General features: G+C 48.6%; 1 protein-coding gene across 2 annotated transcripts in view; it reads right to left on the bottom strand.

The window, feature by feature from the left end:
* The window catches only part of Sel1l3 (SEL1L family member 3), a 107,193-nt gene extending 90,216 nt beyond the window's left edge, over window positions 1-16,977 (bottom strand). The window contains exons 1-2 of one of the 2 annotated variants that reach the window (NM_001427327.1): window positions 16,650-16,977; window positions 3,598-4,168 (exon numbers count right to left, since the gene is read on the bottom strand). In NM_001427327.1, coding sequence (NP_001414256.1) covers window positions 3,598-4,168; window positions 16,650-16,823 — 745 coding nt within the window. In that variant the 5' untranslated portion in view covers window positions 16,824-16,977. Of the gene's footprint in view, window positions 1-3,597; window positions 4,169-11,857; window positions 14,483-16,649 lie in introns of those variants that run through there. The other variant, XM_006251033.5, reaches the window with a different exon arrangement.
* Window positions 16,978-19,524: the final 2,547 nt, after the last annotated feature.

Here is a 19,524-nt window from a genome sequence, read left to right as displayed (position 1 = left end):
GATAACAGTGGGCAAAATCACTATCTCAGACCAGGCGGCCGTGGAGGAGGGCATTTGAGTGAAGGGATGAAGGAGGCAAACTGAGTAGAGGTCTGGAGATGAGCATTTTAGGTGGCAGCAATCAGTCAAATGTCCCAAAGTGGGGCTGAATGTGGCCCATTTAGGTAGAAGTCAGCAGACTCGGGTGACTAGGAGATGGAGCCAGCGACAGCTATATGACAGCATAGCTGGGTCCCAAGCAGCAAAGTGAGGAGGTTCAAAGGGGGAATGAGGTGGCCAGCCTACACTACACAGACTCCCAGGAGAGTGAGAGAGAGGAGGCAAGGGTGAAGCTGGAAAGCCACTACGAGGCTGTGGTCAAAGTCCAGGAGGGTGGTGACTTAGACAAGGGTGCCAACGGTACACGTGGCAAAGAGGGATTGAACACATAGCATATACAGCTTCGACTGTAGCCAACAGCACTGGCAGAATCTCTCCTGAGGGTGTGACAAGGAAGAGGTTCTGAGGGCGGCCCAGGAATGTTAACTCCAGCCCCTCCCACCCTGCGTTTTAGTGAGTTCAGGAATGAGTCAGACACAGACTAGACCTAAGGGATGAGGCCCCTTCCCTTCCCCTAGGAAAGAGACAGCTATCGGGGGAGCCACAGGGGCTGCTTGCTCAACCACCTATGGCCCCATGGCCAGAACACAACAGGGGCAGGTATGCAGAAGGGCACATGCCAGAGTCTTGGTACACTGTATCTGAAAGCTGTTGACTTTGGATCTGGGTTGGGCTTAAACTTGCCAGTTGTTCTCCAATAGTCAAATCAGTGGCCTGACCTGGGCCTTTCCTGAGGTACTCAGTCCTACCCTGGAACATAAGCTAATCTGGCAATAGAGAGGACTTCAACCATTCTCCTGGAAAACGCAGGCGAGAGGAGATCGAGCCTTTTCATATATAACAAAAAAAGATGAAGCCAGACAGGGCTACAGAGGCAGGACCATATAGGATGTGAGTGAGATGCTTGACTCAAAAAGCATTTCCCAAGCCCTGTCTCAATGGGGCTGCACTTTACAAAGGGGCCCAGACCTAACAGGTACCCCTGAAGCTCAGCTGGGCTCTCCTGATATCCTCAACTGTCTTTGCCTGGAAGCAAAAGTACGAAGGGCTCTGTGAGGAACCAGGTCTCCGTCTAGTTCCTGCCAGCCCACAACCCCATCCAGAACAAAAGTCACAACACGCCCCACAGCCTGCTGCACTCACTCAGGTGACTTCTCTTTTACAGAGAGGGAAAATGGTCTCATTTTGATAAACAAATCATAGTTACAGGTGCAGAGCTGGTTTGAGAGTGCAAAAAGCTCCCCCTTCCATTTTCTGTGATTTTTAACTCCTAAGAAAGGTTTTCTTGTGTGCTGTGATTTGATTAGATTGGTCCTCACACCAAAAGTAATGTTCTCAAGAAGGCAGGTAGAAATTTCCCACTGTGCCATTCCCGGGCAAGGAACAACAGAAGAAAGAGAAGGCAGCTCCCGTTTTCAGGGCACCCTGAGAACGAGCCAGTTTATAAATGATTTCGTTTCAAGACACCCCACTTGCAATTTGGTCATTTTTTTCAATGAGAAAGATATACATTTTCAAAACATGAAATGAAATCATTAAGCCTGATGAAGTCAGAGGCAAAGCAACACTATATGTGCATGTGCCTTGCACTGCTCTCTTCTGCTCGACAAATCAGGGATCCCCGTGCAAGGCTCAGACAGGTGTTAACATGGCAGCTCTGCCTGGAGGAGAATGGCACACCTATGTATACATAGTTCCCGTATTCCAGACATTTAATTACCTAGCTCTTCCCACAATTATTCTCTCTCTCTTTCTCTCTCTCTCTCTCTCTCTCTCTCTCTCTCTCTCTCTCTCTCACACACACACACACACACACACACACCCCACAAGCAAATGCAAACACTATGAAGCCCGAATCTAGTCCACAGATAACAGTATACAGTGGCATTTGTTCCCTAGTTTTAATAGTGTGCTGTGATTACTGGATGCAGTAACAGTGGGAAAAGCTGGGCCATGCACAAAGGACTTTCTCTACCATTTTTATAACTTCTAGTGGCTCTACAATTAGAGTCAAATAAAGAGCTTTCAAGATGCCAAATGTTTAATGTATGCAGCAAGAACTATGGGCCTATATGGACACACACACACACACACACACACACACACACACACACACACACGAAGCCACTTTGGGACCTACTAAGGAATTACCACAACCACTGTTTCCCCTATCCCAAAGCTGAGAAAAAGCATGTCTCTAGAGGCAGAGCATGGATGGGGTGATGTCCTTAAGTCACCTCCCATGCCAGATCTAAAAAGACCTGGTCTGAGAAACTGACTGTGGAAAGGTCCATTGTCACCGGCTGTGGAATTCCTGTACCTTCCAAGCCAGCCTGGGAGTTGGGCCATAGTCAAAACAAGATCAAAGTCCTATCCACAGTCCCACCCCTAGCCCAGAGATTGAAATTATTGGGTACATCAGAATCCATTTCAAACGCTGAGTCCATTCCAATCCTCGGTAGGGGAAGAATATTGTGTTTAAAGCAAAAACACCAGATGATTCTGTTGCAACTGTTCATGGGTGGAAATAATACTTGACCTGGGGGGTGGGGGTCTGGGAACCATGATGACTCTCCAAGTGAGGTGAGGAGAACTGGCAGGCACTCAGCACCCCCAGAGCCGGTGCCTCTCCTCCCGTGGGAGAACTCTGGACCTACTTTATAGGTCTCCGGCACTGATATGTAGGGGCCGTGGAATGCCCCCGGAGCCTCTGTATGGATCCTGTGTAGGCTATTGCCACATTTAGGATAAAATTGCAGAATTTAGACTCTCCCTTCAGTGTGGAAGCTTGGGCTGAGGGCTGATGACCTGTGAGGCAACTGCAGCTCGTTCAGTATTCACTACTTTGTTCTGAGGGAAGGATCCGTTAGCCTGTTTTAAAGATTAAGGAAACAGAGGCTAGGCTGGCTTCAGACTCAGAAGCAGCAGAGCTGGTAGGCCCCAGCCACAAGTTACTACCCTGAGGCACAGCCTCCCTCTTGCTAGGGAGCCAGTGCCCCTTCAGAGGCTTTATTGTTTCTAAGCAGCTCTTAAGCTCTCTCGGAGGTTCCCTCCACAGCCCCTTGATTCCTTTGTGTCTTTCATCTTTCTCACTATTCTCCCTTAATCTTCCTCTTTTCTTTCATTTTTTTTTATTTCGCTCCTTTTTGTTTCCAAATCTAAAATGACAGACACAATAGACCTCTCCGTTTCCCTTGTCTTCCTGATGCTAACTTAAGAATTTGCTCCTGGGCCCAGCACGGCAGCTCAGTGGGTAAAGGTGCTTTTGGCGAAGCCTGACCTGAGTTCTATCCCTCAGACTGACAGGAAGAAAGAGGAATGACTCACGCAAATTGTGCTCTGATGTCAACGGGACAGACAGACAGACAGACAGACAGACACACACACACACACACACACACACGTAATTTACAGAAGGACCTTGCACCTGCTGTCATGCGATGACATCCGGCAATCTCCACACACAAGAATGTGCTGTGCCGTGAGGCAGTGACCTACCACTTTCCAGAGGACACTGTGGGATCCTATTGGCCCAGAGACTCCAGAGATAGTCCATGTTCCACTCCAGGCACACCTGATGATCTTTGAAAGGCCGTTCGAAAGGCGGGACCGTCTGCAGCAGGGTGTAATTCTTGGCTACTGCGTGCAGCAAATTCTCCTCCCCTCGCACGTTCAAGCCCCCGCCACTGTGCCAGTGAGTGATCCAGGCTCGGAGAATCACTGGGGACACCGAGATGGGGTGTCTGATCAGGTAGTCATCCCTGTACACCATAATGCTCGGAAACTTCACGTGTACTATCTGTGTCCTGCTGGTGTGAAGATGCTTCTCATTCCTCCACCTCTTTTTGTACACGGGAATGCTACTTCTGAACTCGGATGACACAACCGCTTCCAAATTGACAACACAAGGCTGGGAGCATAAATACTCCACAGAGACTTCAGAGACATTGCGCACGCTCCCTTCAAAGGCAGTAAAATAAATAAAGTCTGTGTACGTTGTGCTCTGTTCTGTTCTGGGCAGCACCGATGTCGTCAGGGAAGTCTGCCTGCCCAAAGATGGCACAAAATTCTGAAAAGGAGCGAAAGGGTAACACACAATGTTTTAAAACATTATCCTATTAACGCGTGCACAAATTGCTATTTTCTTGGCATTAAAAACTACAGATCTATGTAAAGGCAATGAATGCAGACAGTAAGAGATGTCAAACACGCGACCATTAGACTGGAGAAAAACCAGCACACACAAATGAAGACTGGGCCATGCCGAAGTCTCTCCCTAGGTCAGGAACATCTACTGATCAAAATGTGGCTTTCAAAGCTATATGCCAATCATTCCAGAGCTGGCTTCCAAAGGGTGAGGCTGGTCCCCGGCAGAAATAACAGGGAAAGGAACCTGTCTTAAAATGAAAGAGGCAAGCTGGCTTCAGACATGGACAAACTACTTCAAATGGTGGCCAGACACTGCCAATCAAAGGGCTGGAGAGAAGTTGAAAGGGCATCACCAGGGAACATAAAAAGAAGGCCAGTCTGGCATATTTATCTCCTGTAAGAGTGAAGCCAGGGCAAGCCTGCAAGCCTCCTAGCCTGCAAATGGCCCAGCAGGAGGTCTCTGCTGCTCCACACAGGCAAGCTTGGACCACAGCTGCTTGGTCCTGTTCTTTCACCATGCATGATGGGACAAGTGCCAAGGAAGATGTTAGCAGTGTGCCCAGTTGGTTGTTTCTTCAAGTCCTCTCACTCTGTGCATTTCTTTCCAGACATCTGAGGAGCTTGGTTACAAAAATCTAGGCAGTGCTGTTAGCCTGAGGTAATGAACTATGACTAGCTGAGCCCTTCTTGACATGACTTTGTGATTCAGGTGTCCAGAGCAAGGTCACTGTGACCACTTCACACCCATTTTGATGGCTATGATTGAAAGAAAAGAAACAATAGGAAGAAAAAAAAAGCCTAGAAGGCAACCATGGGTGAGCCCTCGGAGAAACTGTAATCCTTGTGCACTGAAGGTGGCAGGGTAAAATGATAGAGCCTTTACGGTAAAGATTCAAGCCTCTTCTGTTTTTAAATTAAAAAATGTAAGAACCACGTGGTCTGATCCCATGATTCTTCTTACAAACATAGCCCAAAAGGTTGAAAGCAAGAACTTGAGGAAATAACTAGATGCTGATATTCACAGCCACACTGAGATAGCCGAAAGCAGCTCTCGTGTTCATCAGTGATGAGAAGAACAGGGTGGCCTATGCATACTACAGTGGCATGGGACTCTGCGATTCTATAAAATGGGTGGACCTTAAAGATAAGCTAAATGAAAGAAGCCAAGCACGAAGCAGGAAGCGCTGTATGGGGCACTTACAGGAGAAGGTGGAGGAGTCAGACTCATGGAGACAAAATAAAGGAGGAATCAACAAGGTGTGCATGAGTGTGTGTGTGTGTGTGTGTGTGTGTGTGTGTGTGTGTGTGTAGGGGATGAGTGGCTGATGTGAGAGTTTCGTCCGGTGATGAGAAGAGTAGCAGCTGTGCACAATGTGAGCTTATGTAACCCTACTGAACCCCACCCTTCAAAACAGTCAGCTGTGTAAATGAAGACTGTCTCACAGCAGAGGTCATTTCACCTGCCAGCTTTGATTACGAATGTCTCCAATCCCACCACTCCGGAGGCAGAAAACAGCAAGATTTTGCCAAGTTCGAGACCGACATGTTCTACATGATGAACTCCAGACTTGGGCACAGAGTGAGACCTTGTTTCCAAAGTGAGAAAGGGGAGGCAAGATTGCTCACTGGGTAGAGGCCCTTTCTGCCTGACGACCGGAGATCAATCCTGGAACCTACGTGCACACACACACACACACACACACACACACACACACACACAAGCAAAACAAATAAATATTTTTTGTAGACCTTTAAAGCTACTCTGGTCTTACAAAGAAAGAGAAGGGGGTTCTTCTTCACTTTTTCATTGTAGTTTAGAGCCACGTAGGAGCAAAGGTGGATGAGAATTGACGTCTTGTATCAGGGAAACAAACCTGTCAATAGTTGTTTTCAAAAAAAAAAAAAGAGCAAAGCGAACATGTCCAGTGTGCCAATCAAATGGTAATCAAGCCTAATCCAGATCACCAACTCAAGCACAATGGAGTGGGTGGTCTAGATCGGGCTTAGAAGGATTCCATTTGGGCTTTGTAGGATGGAAGAGGTTCTCCAGGAGACAATGCAAGGGAGAGGCTGAACGTAATAGGAACAGCAAAATCAAATCGGGGAACGAAGCAAAGAATCCGAACGTTGAGGAGAAAGCAACATGTATGGTTTGGCCAGAGACTAGAACAATGGCAAAGACGCAAGCAGGCAAGAGAACCTGAGACGAAAACAAAGGAAGAGCGAGTCTGGCTCTGGGAATGGTGAGTGCCAGACCAGAGCTGGAGCACTCCCCTCTGCAGGTTTCTGAGAAGGGGGTGGTGCTTTCTTCTGGATTTAATGCACGAGGGTTAGGGGAACTGTTCAACAGAAATATGAGCTGCTCATAACTCAGTGATGAGGATGGCTCCACTCACGGGGACAGAAAAGCAGATTAAAGCCACACAGAGATGGCATTTTCAACCTACTAGACTCTCAAGATCAAGGTTAGATTTCAGGTTCTGCCGGCTGCAGCGTGGGGAGGCACATGTACTCTGCTGGTTGTTTCTGCAAGGCAATCAGGCAACACCTACCCAAGAGGAAATGCAATCATTGCCTGGCCCAACATCCCACCTGTAGGATCTTATCCTACAAATGTCTGAAATCTGTGGGCAAGGGGGTAAGTACAGGCTTCTCATGTCAGCACTATCTGTCACAGTGGAAGATAAAATGTGTACGTGTCCACTGCTTACGTAAATGAAGTACTTCCGGTTCCAGAGTACTCTACATCCACACAACGACTCGACATCTTTATATACAGACGACGGGACTATCTCTGAAGGCTGTTTTGGGTTTGTAACTTTTGTTATTCTTGCCATTTTTTGAGAGGGTTCATAAATACCATACTGGGTTGCAAAGCACACACGTGCACGCATGCATACATGCACACACATGCACACACGAGCACATGCATGCATGCGTCGTTCCGTTTAAAAACAAAATCACTTGAATACACATAGGATTAGTTGTCGCTGTGGAATGTGGAAGGACGAGGTGGCCAGAAGACAGTGTAGGGAGCAGATATGTGTGGCTATATCATCATAGTTTGCATTCTAGACCACATGAATATTCAGAGTGGAGAGCAACCATCCTAAGAGAGGAAAGTGTCAGTTTCCACAAATGGCAAAAAGGGAGTGGTAGGGCTGACTCTTCCTTTACATGCAGCATGGGCAACCAGGGGGACGAAATCTGTAAGGGGTGTGAACAGCTCCAACTGTCCACCCCTCTGGAAGAGGATTAATTGCTTTCTGCTCTCATCCATACCACTAAATTACAGGGAGGAAACACACATTACAAATAATCTTATAGTTGGAAGGAGCAGGAGCCATCAGTAATGGCTGGCCCTCTTCTTCACTTTGCAGACGAGGAAACAGCAAGCATCTGCATCGGTCATGTCTCCCCACTGATGGGCTAGCAGAGCTGACCCAGGAGACAGACTCTTTTTCTTCACCTTCACACACCCACCACTGACACAATGCCCACCCCAAAGCACATCATGGCTAGACAGATTCATGGCTGCCTGGGAACTCTGTGCTGCATCCTCCTTTTGCACAAATAGATGACTCCAGTGTTGGTCCACAGGAAGAATGCATTCATTCAACATTCAAACATAATTTCCCCAAAGCCAGCAGACAGTTGGCCAGCGCATCTTATGCTTGGGTGATGCCCCAGATGCTTGCCCATAGGAATCCATGCAAGAACCTTTCACTTCTTAAGGCCGGGCAAACACAGAGTCCAGAGCCCACCTTGGTACAGCGCATACCACAGCAATGTTCTCTTCCAGAGAATAACACTGGTTCCCATTCTTTCCAAACCTTCTGAAAGACTCACCCAGGCCCAGTTTTCTTGCTTTTATTTTATTATTTTTTTCCCCAGCACATTTTCAATGCTGAAAGGAGAGAGCTCTCCTTTGAACAGAAAAGCAGGGGGAAAGCCATTTGATTCCCCTGCGAAGTGTGGTTCTTAATAAGCCTGTTCATTATTTTACATCTGATTGCTTGAAAATGCGCCCGTCACACTTTCCTGCATTAATAAGGGCAGAGTGCCACAGTTTGCCCAGCGCGTTACACTCGTCACATTGTGGCTGACGGAGGTGGAGTCACACCTCACCCCACACCTCTCCGGGGCCTTGCTTCCAAATTCCGTTTCAAAAGAAAATGCCTGGATACTCGTATGAAGATTATTGTATTTTCCTCTGGTTCTAAGCCCTGAGAGTCAGCAAAAGCAAACGGAGAGAATGCAGATTCGACACATATGTTCTCCACTGTGATAGTCAGGAGGCAGAGCAGACACTTGTGTCATGCTGGACGTGTAAAACATACCCTGAATCTCAAAGCTTTGTTATTTAACAAAAGGCTGCGAAGTATCTTATTAATGGTTTTTACATTGATTGCACGTCAAAATGATAATATTTGGATACTTCAGATTAAATGAAATGTATTAAAATGAATCATACCTGTTCTTGTTTACTTTTTCAATGTGGCAACTACTGAATGTAAAATTACAGACGTAGCTCGAACTGTTCTAGGGATCGTGCTATTCGAGATTTGAGGTCATTGAACTTGTTCTTTTTCTTAAGGCTAAATGGTAAGAAAGCACTCATCTCTCCGTCTCTGAAAGGCATTGGTTTCTGGATCCCCCAAACAATACTAACGTCTGTGGATGCTCAGGTGCCTTACACAGTACAGGGTAACTGTGTAGAACTGTGTGTGTAACAGGAGCACATGTGTGTGCATGCACATATGATGGCTAGAGGATGACGTTTGCTGTTGTCCACCCTAATTTTCTTTGTTTGTTTAGATGTTTTGTTCAGAGAGTGGTGTTGTTTTGAGGTTTTGAGACAGGGTCTTTCATTGGTTTGAAACGTACCAAATAAGCTCAGCCAGACAGTCCCAGGGATCCCCCTGCCTCCACTTCCCCAGGACTGGCGATAAAAATAAACACCATCACATTCATCTGGTCTTATTTGGTCATCTGTTTTTTTGAAATAAGGTCTAAGTATGTTGCTCTGGCTAGCTTCAAATGCGTGGTCTTGAACTCAGAGATCTGCCTACCTCTGCCTCCTGAGTACTGGAATTAAAGGTGTGTGCTACTATGTCGGCTCAATGCTCAACTTTTTTTTTTTTAACATGCGTTCTGGGTGCTTTGTGTTTATAAGGCAAGCATTTTACTGGTCAAGTCATCTTTCTGACCCTCTTCCTATATATTGTAAATGATCTCTAGGTGACTTACGTCACATAAATGTTCTGTGTATAGCTGTTATATTATGCTGTTCCAGAAAAAATAACGAGGAAGCATCTGCCAGTACAGACGCAATCGTTCGTTCAATATTTTTGATCCTTGATTGGTTGAACTTCAGGATTTAGAAGCCATGGGATGTGAAGTCTGACTCATCTTGGGTATCTCTGGCCACTTGCACTCCTTTGTGGTGGGAAAACAGTCAACAGGATTACATATGACTGAAGGAGGTTGTTGTACCACACAACTTCTGTTCGCAAACAGGCACACTGTCTGGGCTGGCCCGTAGTTTGCCAACCACTGTTCAACAACATCAAGCTTTTTTCTAGGTGGAGTTCTGAAACACAGAGTGATAGAAGCTGAGCTCTGTATGGAGTTGCTGTGGGAGACACAGGATGAAAGACACAGGAACAGTGACCTGATGGGGCCTGGCTGTGTTCTCTAAGGCACCCGAGTGGTAGGTGTTGACATCCTGCTATTGTTTCTTTTAGTAAAGATTCAAATTGGATGAGAACCTGATGCTAGGCTGGGCAGCGAGGCAGCTCATTTGAGAAGTAGGAGAAGTCTCGTGGTGGCTGCAGCATAAACAGGACTGCAGGAAGAGGGCGGCATCTCTGTAATGTAATAGGGATACGCTGGTCCTAAAATCACCCCACGTGTGGTGTGCACAGCATTGGCCTAAGGCCTTTGAGCAGCCCTTAGGATCTCTAGTCTTTGGGACACATCCACAACGAAGCAAGCTGGCTTCTCCCAGGAGGGAGCAGGCCCAGAGGGCAGCTGCTACACCATGAGCTGCAGCTACCTCTGCTATGTACAAAACCAACACCGATTAGTAACACATCACACTCTAAATATTGATTAAGCCAAAGCTGATTTCCTGGCTCAGGCCATGTGTGTGGTTGTCAGCTGTTTCCTGCCAGGAAAATAAGGCAATTAACTTGAAGAGTTCCAGCTTCGGGTGTGACACGGGTCCAGGCGTCATAGGTATTTTCTTGTGCCAGGTTGCATTAACATAGACTAAAAGGGCTGCCCGCACTTCCCTAGGTCTAGAAACTCCAAGGCCAGAGCCTATATCCTTGTCACATCTCCAGATTCTGAAAGAGACCTTGGTATATGGTGGGATTTAGTATGTCCCTTGGAAAAAAATAAAGCATTAGGAAAGAGGATCCACCAGGTGTTTGGATGGTCAATCTCCTGCCTCACAGCCCTCGAAGGTACCTAGAAACCCAAACAGCTGATCCAAACTTGAGAGTGCACTGTCCGTCCTTACTGTTCCAACTTCTCCCATAAAGGATGACCATCAGCCTACTCCCCACGAAGCCTCCCTGGCTCCCTCTTTCCATCAGCATTGCCAGGCCAAGGAACAAGCCTTGAGCTAAGACCTGAGAGGTTCTAGAAGGTGGCACCAATTGGACCAGTTGGGATAGACTTCTCCCAGCTTTTTCCTCCCTCCTGATCTTTCAGACGACCAGCCTACATCCTGAAATTTCTCCATGCCTCTAGAAACTTTTAAAGCCTTTTTAAAATTATTATTATTAAAAAACTTTCCACTCATGCCCCTTACCCTGCTGGATTCTGATTCATCTGACAGGTTCATTCTTGTTGATCATGGCAGTGCCACATCTCTGAACTTGTATTCTAGGCTTCTGAGATAATGTGGGGGGTTGGGGAGGGACCACTACCACCAACAAAAACACACAAACCTCAAATGCACTGCAGCTCTAAGCTAGGCATTCAGGGTGGGAAGGGGAAATTCTGGTCCCTTTCATATCATGCTGTTTAAGCGACCATATCAATGTTCCACTCCATAAACTAAAGAATTGCTCTGTTCACTCGGGACCGGGGAAAGACTCCAGAGCCCTCAGATGACTGGTTCCGGCAGAAGGGAGCCCCAATCAAAGTCAAATTTAAGAATGTCATGCGCTGTCACAAAACATAAACTGTTTTGCCTTTGTAATTGAGTACTGTAATATTTTTAGAAAATGGAATAGATCGGTTCTATTATGAATGTGTGTTCATAATAGAAGAACCCAAGTTAGAAACCTTAACTCATTGATTCAGCCTGGGCATCAAGGACAGATGAGCCCATAGATCTTCCGGATTTTTAAAAAACAAAACAAAACAACAGCAACAAAGCAAAACTATCCACATGGCCTAAACTTCTTTTAGGATGAGTGCATTTGATTCCTTTAAACAAATCAATGAGGAGTGAGTCTGTTTGAATAGCCCTGTTCCACAGAGCTGGGAGACCAGCTTTCTTCTCTACATGGTCTACTGAGTATTGAAGGAATGGGCAGGGGTTGGAGAATCTAAAATCATTCACTCTCTGCATGGGAAGTTCATTTACACTTACCAGTGTGTGGGAGCAGGTCAGATACGCAAACAATAACCACGGCTGTTTTTCTCCTGCTGGCCACTCCATCCATCACCTAAGACTTTGGCTCCAGAGCACTCTCTCTCCAAACTGGCTGGATCAAACTTTCCACGGTCAAAAAAGCAATTGCATTGGCTTAAAGGTCCCATTTTGTTCCATTTCTGCTGAGTAAATAAGCAAAACTTCCCTTGATGCCCACAAAGCATGCAATTATGCAGACCGGACAATGATGTCAACATAGCCTTCACCATCAAGATACGTCTGGGGAGACATTTCCCATCAAGCTCAGCCCCTTCCCAGTCAGAGCTGACCAGAGACTCACCATCCCAACAGTGATCAATATTTCTGCTTGTGTCAGAGACCCTCAATACTAGTTAGCATGCACTTTCACTCTAGCTTACACCCTATAAGGACGAATGAGGGTTGGTTTGGTTTCTAAATAAAGTAGATTGGAGGCCTACTATGTGCTGGGCACTGTGGCAGGTGCAGCCTACCTCCCCATCCCACTTTCTAGCACAGTCTCTCTTGTCTTCCAGAAGCACCCCCGAACAGTATTCTCAGCCCGCTTCCTGTCTCCACTCTTTGTTTTAAGGCAAGGAGACCTGGAGACACCAGCATCTCATCTTTTAAAGGGAAGGACCAAGACTCCCTCTGGTCAATCTGTTCCACATTTTTCAGGGAAGAGACAGTATGTCACACAGAGACACATGGGCCTGGGTATACACTCCAGCATGAGTAACCCATTCTCTGGGTGAAGACAGAAGGCAGGAGCTGCCAAGGCACAACCCTGTCAGCAATTCCTCAACCTCTTCCCTCAGATCCTCCCTCTGAGGGACAGGACAAGCCAATAGAAAGAGTAACTAAATTCACTTTGGACTATTTATGGTTTGCTCCAGCCTATCCATCATCTGGGAGAATTGCTTGGGTCCTTTATTTCTTCTCTACCACAGTTCCTATTGCTCCTGCACTCTTGGCAGGCAGTGAAAGCTGGAGACAAAAGGTGGGGACCACAGCGTGGGGGAGTCCAGAGCAACGGTCAGGACGAACAGGGATGTCAGTGACAAACAGGACATTTGGAGATCACCTCTGAATTCCAAATATCCACAATCACAGCTCCACAAGCTGAGTAACTGAGGGTCTTTAACATTTTTTTAAGAACTTTTTACATCCTGTGCTGATATTGTGAAAGGATAATGAATAATCCTGGATGATAATGGATGGGATGTGCACACTTAACAGGGCTTCCGGTACAAGAACTCTATCACAGTCGCTGTCGGCTAACGATCTCTCTATATATCTAAGTTGCTAATGTCCTCTTATTTCTTTGTCCCTAGTTGTCTAACAAGCTCAAATGTCCGCTCTGAATACTTCAGCTATCCAGCTGACATCCATATTGCCTACGGTGAGATTTATTTTCTCACTTAAGGAAAAAAAATTACTCATTGGAGACAAGAGTTCAGTTGGCAGAATTGCCTTCCAGAAGCTCCAATGTCAAGGGTAGGACTAGGGGCAGTTCTAGCCAGGCAAGGAGAGGAAGGGAAGCCCAATGGTGTCAGAACACAGCAGGAGGCTCTGTGGTGCAGGGTGAGTCCTGTGTGAGGAGCTTTCTCAGCAGCAGCGACTTCAGCAGAAGCAGTCCAACCGTTTGCTTCAGAGGCCCTTACTCTCTCTGGAGGCTCTCTTCATCTTGACCTTTGGTGACCTCAGGATTTTCTGGCAGTCACTGGGACCAGGAATCATCTTTCAGCAATCTGCCTGGCATGGCTTCTCAGCCTATCTTTCAGGCCTCGTCACAATTATTCATGCTCTAGCAATATCCTAGCTACAGGGACAGAACTCCTGTGGGCTGACACTGAAGGTTACTTTGTCCCAGCCAATGAAGAAGGGAGGTGCCCTTCCTCAGAACCCTGACTCCAGGGGACAGACTCCTCCAGAAGGGCATGCACAGAAAGCTACCTGCATCCCAGTCTTTGTGAGCAGGCTGACAGAAAATGGGAATGAACCACCAAGTCGTGAGCAAGTTGGCATTGTAGCACCCATTGTCCGGTCACCATCTACTTGGGACACAAGGCAGCTCAAAGGCTGCACCTGAGTTTTTACCTCACCCTTACCAATGGTAAACAGTTTCTGGATTTACTTTTCTTTCTGTTTGCCTTCCTCTTTAACATCCTGCTTCTATTCCGTGGCCCGGCCATCTTAGGTTACTGTAGACATGACCTCACATCCTGGACAGTTGCATGGCAGCTGGCAATTGCTGGAGCTCGGCTAATGCACAGGACGTTTGTGTAAGGGGGGATGGTCTACCAGAAGCAAACTCCAGAAGACAATTGAGCTAGCATGGGTCTCGGGAAGGAGGTTGATGTGGGCTTCACCTCAGCCTGTCTGTGTGGCCTGCAACAGCTTGCTTAACCTCTGTGAGACTCCTCTCTCATCTGAGTGGAGATCACAAGAGCCACTCTCTCACATACTAAGATTAATTCATACTGGACAGTGGCCACACGTGACTTAGCACAGTGGAAGCCGCCATTATGGCTTTCAAGGTCTGAAGTGGCTTTCACCACCAGCTCCTGTCTAGACACTCTGCTCCACCTGCCTGCCTCTACCTCCCTCCCAACCAGTCAGATTCTCCAGGAAGCACCCCTTCATCAAGGAGAACCCATACATAGCACACCACATCTTCATTGTCCCCGCCCCATGACAGATTTATACATTTCCCCCAGTTCACGCCCCAGGCGTCTCCAAGATGTAGAAGCCCCACCTTCCACAAGTGTCTCAGGTAAAGCATACCAGAGCAGCACAGTCACCAACACATGGCTGGCCACTCAGAACAGAATATGGAGGCTGCCTCTGGAAACCAGCTTTAGCTTAGGTGGGCAAACCCCTCTAGGTCAGCAATGTGTGGCTCTCTTGCTCATTCAAGTGTCTGATATCCTGCTATCAGACGCTGCCCCCCTCCACCCCTGCACACCCTCCAGAAGGAGGCACTCAAGCATGGACCCTGACAGGTGCCTCCCTCATCTTCTCATATCCACTCCTCACCGCTCACCTCCCTTGGTCCCTCCTGTTGACTCTTGGATCATTTCCCCTCTTGGATCTATCCTTGCAAACCCCCAGTCCCCCTTGGTGAGCATGGAGCTTCCTTCTCTGCCACGTTAGCCTTTAGGTTTTTACACTTGTTACTCTGATTTTGTCAGCTGTCAAGAAATGCCCCTCCCCCAGCCAGGCCTTGAGAGTCTCGCATGGAACTTTCCAGATCATCTGAATGGAACTATTTCATGGACTGCTCAACTACATAAATCCTGGCGCTGCACTAACCAGCAGTGCCCTGTATACAGGATCATCTGTTTAAACAAAACCCCTGTCATCTGTCACGGCAGCCTTATTTATGAGTCTGTGTACTGTAACCCTGTGGCATAAATATTAAATAATAACATCCCTTGGGCCAAAAAAAAATCATTCCCATTACCTGCATCTTCTTATGAAAATATAAAGTAAACCCAACCACAAAAAAATGGTATTGTTAATTCTAAAATGCAAGTATAAGCAGAGATTGTTCAACAGGTAGAGAGAGGGGCACAGTAAATATTTGCATTTTTACACTGTCTTGCTTCAAGGAATGAAAGCCAAGTAAAGAGTGTTGGAAACAACAGCAAGCTTGCATAGGCGACAAAATTCTTCAAACCTGAATTCCAAGTCCTGTCAGCATCCCCTCAGCAGATGAGCTTTGAAGAAGACTGGGATCCGAACACTGGCAGCGCCACATGAATGGGGTTCAGGACATTGACATTGCTTGTTTTTTTTAGCATTCTGTGAATTTCCTATTACATCAGTTTCATGATTCAGCATTTTCCTTTTCATTTATTTACAGTAATATATAGCGAGATAACCTAAGCTCGATCGCAGGATCCTGGAACATAAGGTAGGCTGGGCAGCAAGGGTGTAGCCTTCTGTAAATTTACTATTTGCTTAGAACTCAGGGACAAATGGGAGAAAGCAAGTCATCCAAAGAACTGGGAAATATCTCCTCACCTTACTCTGAGGGTCTTCATTTCTGTGGTATTTAAAATAGGTTACTGCCATCTAGTTTGTAAGTCTAACAGAAGGCAAGAAGTGTGTAAACTGCGAACTGATGTGCATAAGCCAAACGCAGCTCTGAAATGACAACGTTCAAGACGCAACTAAAGTCACCACTCTGGCGGTAAGCGTGGTACAAAGTAGATTTCTTTCTGGCACCCGCAACTTGGCTGGAGTGACCAAGGAGTTGAAGAGCCTCTGGAAACGCGAGGTGCGGTGGCACAGAACCGTCTGGGCCGGAAGGACCCGATGCAAACTCAAAGGAGGGTCGGGGTTGGGGGGCAGGAAAAGGAGAAGTTGGGCACAAGAAGGAAAGGAGCTTCAAGAAGGTGAAAGAAAAGCCCAGGACAGGTGGGGATAGGGCCGGACAGCCACACTCCAAGGGGCGGGAAAAGAATGCAGGGTAGGGAGGGTCCAGCGTTGCTGGGGACAAGAAGGGTACTCTAGGGGAACCTAGCCCTGGTCTCCAGCGAGGCAGCGAGGAAGCGGAATGGACTCTATCGAGAGTAGCCGGCAAGTCCGGTCCACGCACCGGGTACTCATCCCAAGGGCTGGGAGCGCCCGGGGCGCAGTGACAAGGAAAAGAGACAAAGTCGCGGCGAGGTCCCTACCTCCTGCGGTTGGGGTCCCAGACCACCCCCACCCTGTCCCCAGGGCCCGCGCAGAAGGAAGGACCCTAATAAGGTCCGGCGCTCACCAGGTAGCAGAGAAAGAGCAGCGCGCTGGCAGGGCGGCCGCCGAGGCTCAGGGGGACACCGCCGCTCGGGGGGACCATGGCTGCGGCCCGGGGACCGAAAGCCGGCGGCGGCGGCTGCTGCTGCTGCTGCTGTCGCCGCCGTGGCCACCAAAGCCCCGCGCCGCGCCACTGCATGGCGAGGCCGCCCGGATCCCGGCCGGAACAGGTCACCTGGTGCAGGGACCGGCCCCCGCCCGAGGCGCCACCTTCCTTCCCGCCCCCGGCCGGCGGCCCGCCGCGCGCCCGGCCACCTGCCGCTGCCACCGGACCCGCCGCCGCCGCCGCCACCGCCGCTCCCGCCGCCGCCCCCGCAGCCCCAACCGAGCGCCGGCTCCTCCCCGCTCGCAGTCCCGTCCCCTCCCTCCCTCGGCCTCCCTGCCCAGCCCGCCTCCCTGGTCGCTCCCTCCGAACCCACGGCGTCCACCCCTCCGGGCTGTGGGCGCCCACACAGGTGGGGACCGCGTGGTCCCGCCCCTCGGCCGCTGTTCGCCCCCGGGTCCGTGGGGCTCTCGGCCGCCCCCATCTCTTTCTCCTGCTCCCTCCTCCGCCCCTTCCGCGCCCTTGCAGTCCGCGATCCCACCCCCACCCCCCAACCCCTTCTACTCCCCACTTTCTCCGTTTCCTCCACGTCCTTTCTCCCTAACTCCCTCCCTTCTCCATCTCTCCCTCTCGTATCTCTAGCCGGTGCCCACCCTGCTGCTTGCCGCTCATTCCCACTTCGCGTCCCGGCACTAGGCAGCGGGGTTTGTTTAGTGGCTTGGGGGCGGAGGGGTAGTGGTGGCCCGGGCGCCATTCCGGCAGGGCGGGGGCCGAGGGTGCTTTCTTGGAGTTGAGCCTTGCAGCAGCTTGGTTTCTAATCCTTAGGGATGGATTTTGACCCCTGCCAACCTCCACCTGTCCACCTGCAGGGCTTGGGGCCGCTTTCCTGCTTGCACGTTTAGAGCCCAGGCTGTGCCCCACCCTGCCGCCTGATTGGCGACGCGTTCTGGATGTTTCCCCAGGGTTTTGTGTGGTGTAGCCACTGCTGCCTCTGCGCTCTTTGTTTTAATTGTCCGGAGTATTGGCGCCCAGAGCGGGTTTGTATTTGATTTGCATCCCTGAGCTGTGGCTTCCACTTGGACGTGAAGAAAACGAATTAATTAGGCCAGTACAATCGTACCCAAGCCCCAAATGAAAGGAGGTGAGGCCCTTGAAGTGCGCAAACAGCCCTTTTGAAAATCAGGACACATCCTAGGCTTTGGGGAGGCAGGGTGGGACCGATGCTAGTAGACCTGGTTCTGTAGCCAGTCGCAGCTGAGGTGGGCCTCGTGCACAGGGCAAGAAATTCAGGGTTTTTGCCCTGTAGTTCCGAGAAGTCCTTGGCTGTCTTGCTGCTGAGAAAACTGCTGTGAGGATAGTTAACCCATCTTGAAAAGTTTGTCCCTTTGGCACTGGTGTGGATTTGTGTGGTTGGGAACTATTAATAGATTGGAAGTCACGGAGCACAATCCTTTCCCTGAGGAGTTGTCACTTCTGTGGTCCAAGTCATGCCAGTGGGGGTTCACGGACCTGGCTACAGTGAGGACATCAGCAGAGAGCTGGGACTCCCTGCTCATTTTTAGTTTCTTAGGTTGCCTATGAGTTGTAGGCCAATCACAGCTAGAAGGCTCTCAGACCTTAGTTTGGTTAAAGGCACCTGGAGAGCAAACCAAACAGATGGCTGGGTGCCCCTGAGTTCTGCCTCAGTCAGCCCTGGATAGTGTTGAGAAGCCTCCTGGGGAGTGAGTTTCAGGGTGACAGTACAAAATCAGGGAGGTCTCACTTTCGGAACCATTGGCTTACAGGAAGGATGCTTGACTGCCTAGCCAGCTGCAGGCACAATAAAGCACTTGGGAAGTTTGACAGATGTTGCCAGGATGCCTGTCCCACTTCCACAGAGACAAAGCACTTAAAATTCTCCTCTGTGATGCAGGGAACTATTTATTCCATTTAGTGTCCAAGGGAACAAAAGATGGGGTGGCTTTGTCCCAGATCCCATCTGTATTTTTTCCATCAAAAGAAAAAAAAATACTCCACAGATTTTTCCCCCTGATTTTCTCCTTTTTTTCCCTCTTTCTTTTTTCCCTCTTTTGAGACAGGCCATGAATCTATGTGCCCAAATTGGCCTGAAGCCTGAGATCTTCCAGCATCAGCCTCCTGAATGCTGGGACTGCAGGCAAGGACCACCACATTAGGTTGTTAATATATGTGTATGAGGAATTGTTGGCTTGTTTAAGAAAAGAGGGTGTCAGAGGCAAGACAGAATTTGTAGGTGTCCACCTGCCTTCTGGGCTTTTTTGGAGTTTCTGTCCTATTTTGGGGAGCCCAGATTACTTCTATCCCCAGGGAGACCAAATGGTCAGTGTTGTCAGCTTCAGGCAGTTGCATTTTCCCAAGTGTAGTCCATGCAGAGGTGTCCCACTGGAGCTGGGCCATACTTCACGTAGTGTTCTGTATCCAGACATGTATTCGTTTGTCTTCTGCGACTCTGGGTACTGTCCCACTCTTGAGGTATTCAGAAGTGGGCAGGAACATCTATCTGGAGCAATGGGCACAGAAAACTGACCTAAATACAGTTTGCTCCTCTAAAATGACCTGTGAATACTTTTGCTGCCCAGGGAGTGAGAATGGACTTGCCTGATGACCCCTATATTGGAAAGGGGCAGAGAAAAGTCAGGAATTCTTCACACAGCGATCTTTGGGTCTAGAAGACACAATCACTTATTACTCAAGGCTCTGCTCTACTAGATTGCCTGAAGGGTGTGGCTTTATTTCAGAAGAAAGCTCCTTGTTTGGAAACAGATCTGTTTCCCCCACT

This window comes from Rattus norvegicus, chromosome 14 (genome assembly GCF_036323735.1).
Source record: "Rattus norvegicus strain BN/NHsdMcwi chromosome 14, GRCr8, whole genome shotgun sequence".
NCBI classification, from domain to species: domain Eukaryota; kingdom Metazoa; phylum Chordata; class Mammalia; order Rodentia; family Muridae; genus Rattus; species Rattus norvegicus.
Note: the sequence above shows the minus strand (reverse complement) of the source record. Positions and strands in the feature narration are given on the sequence as shown.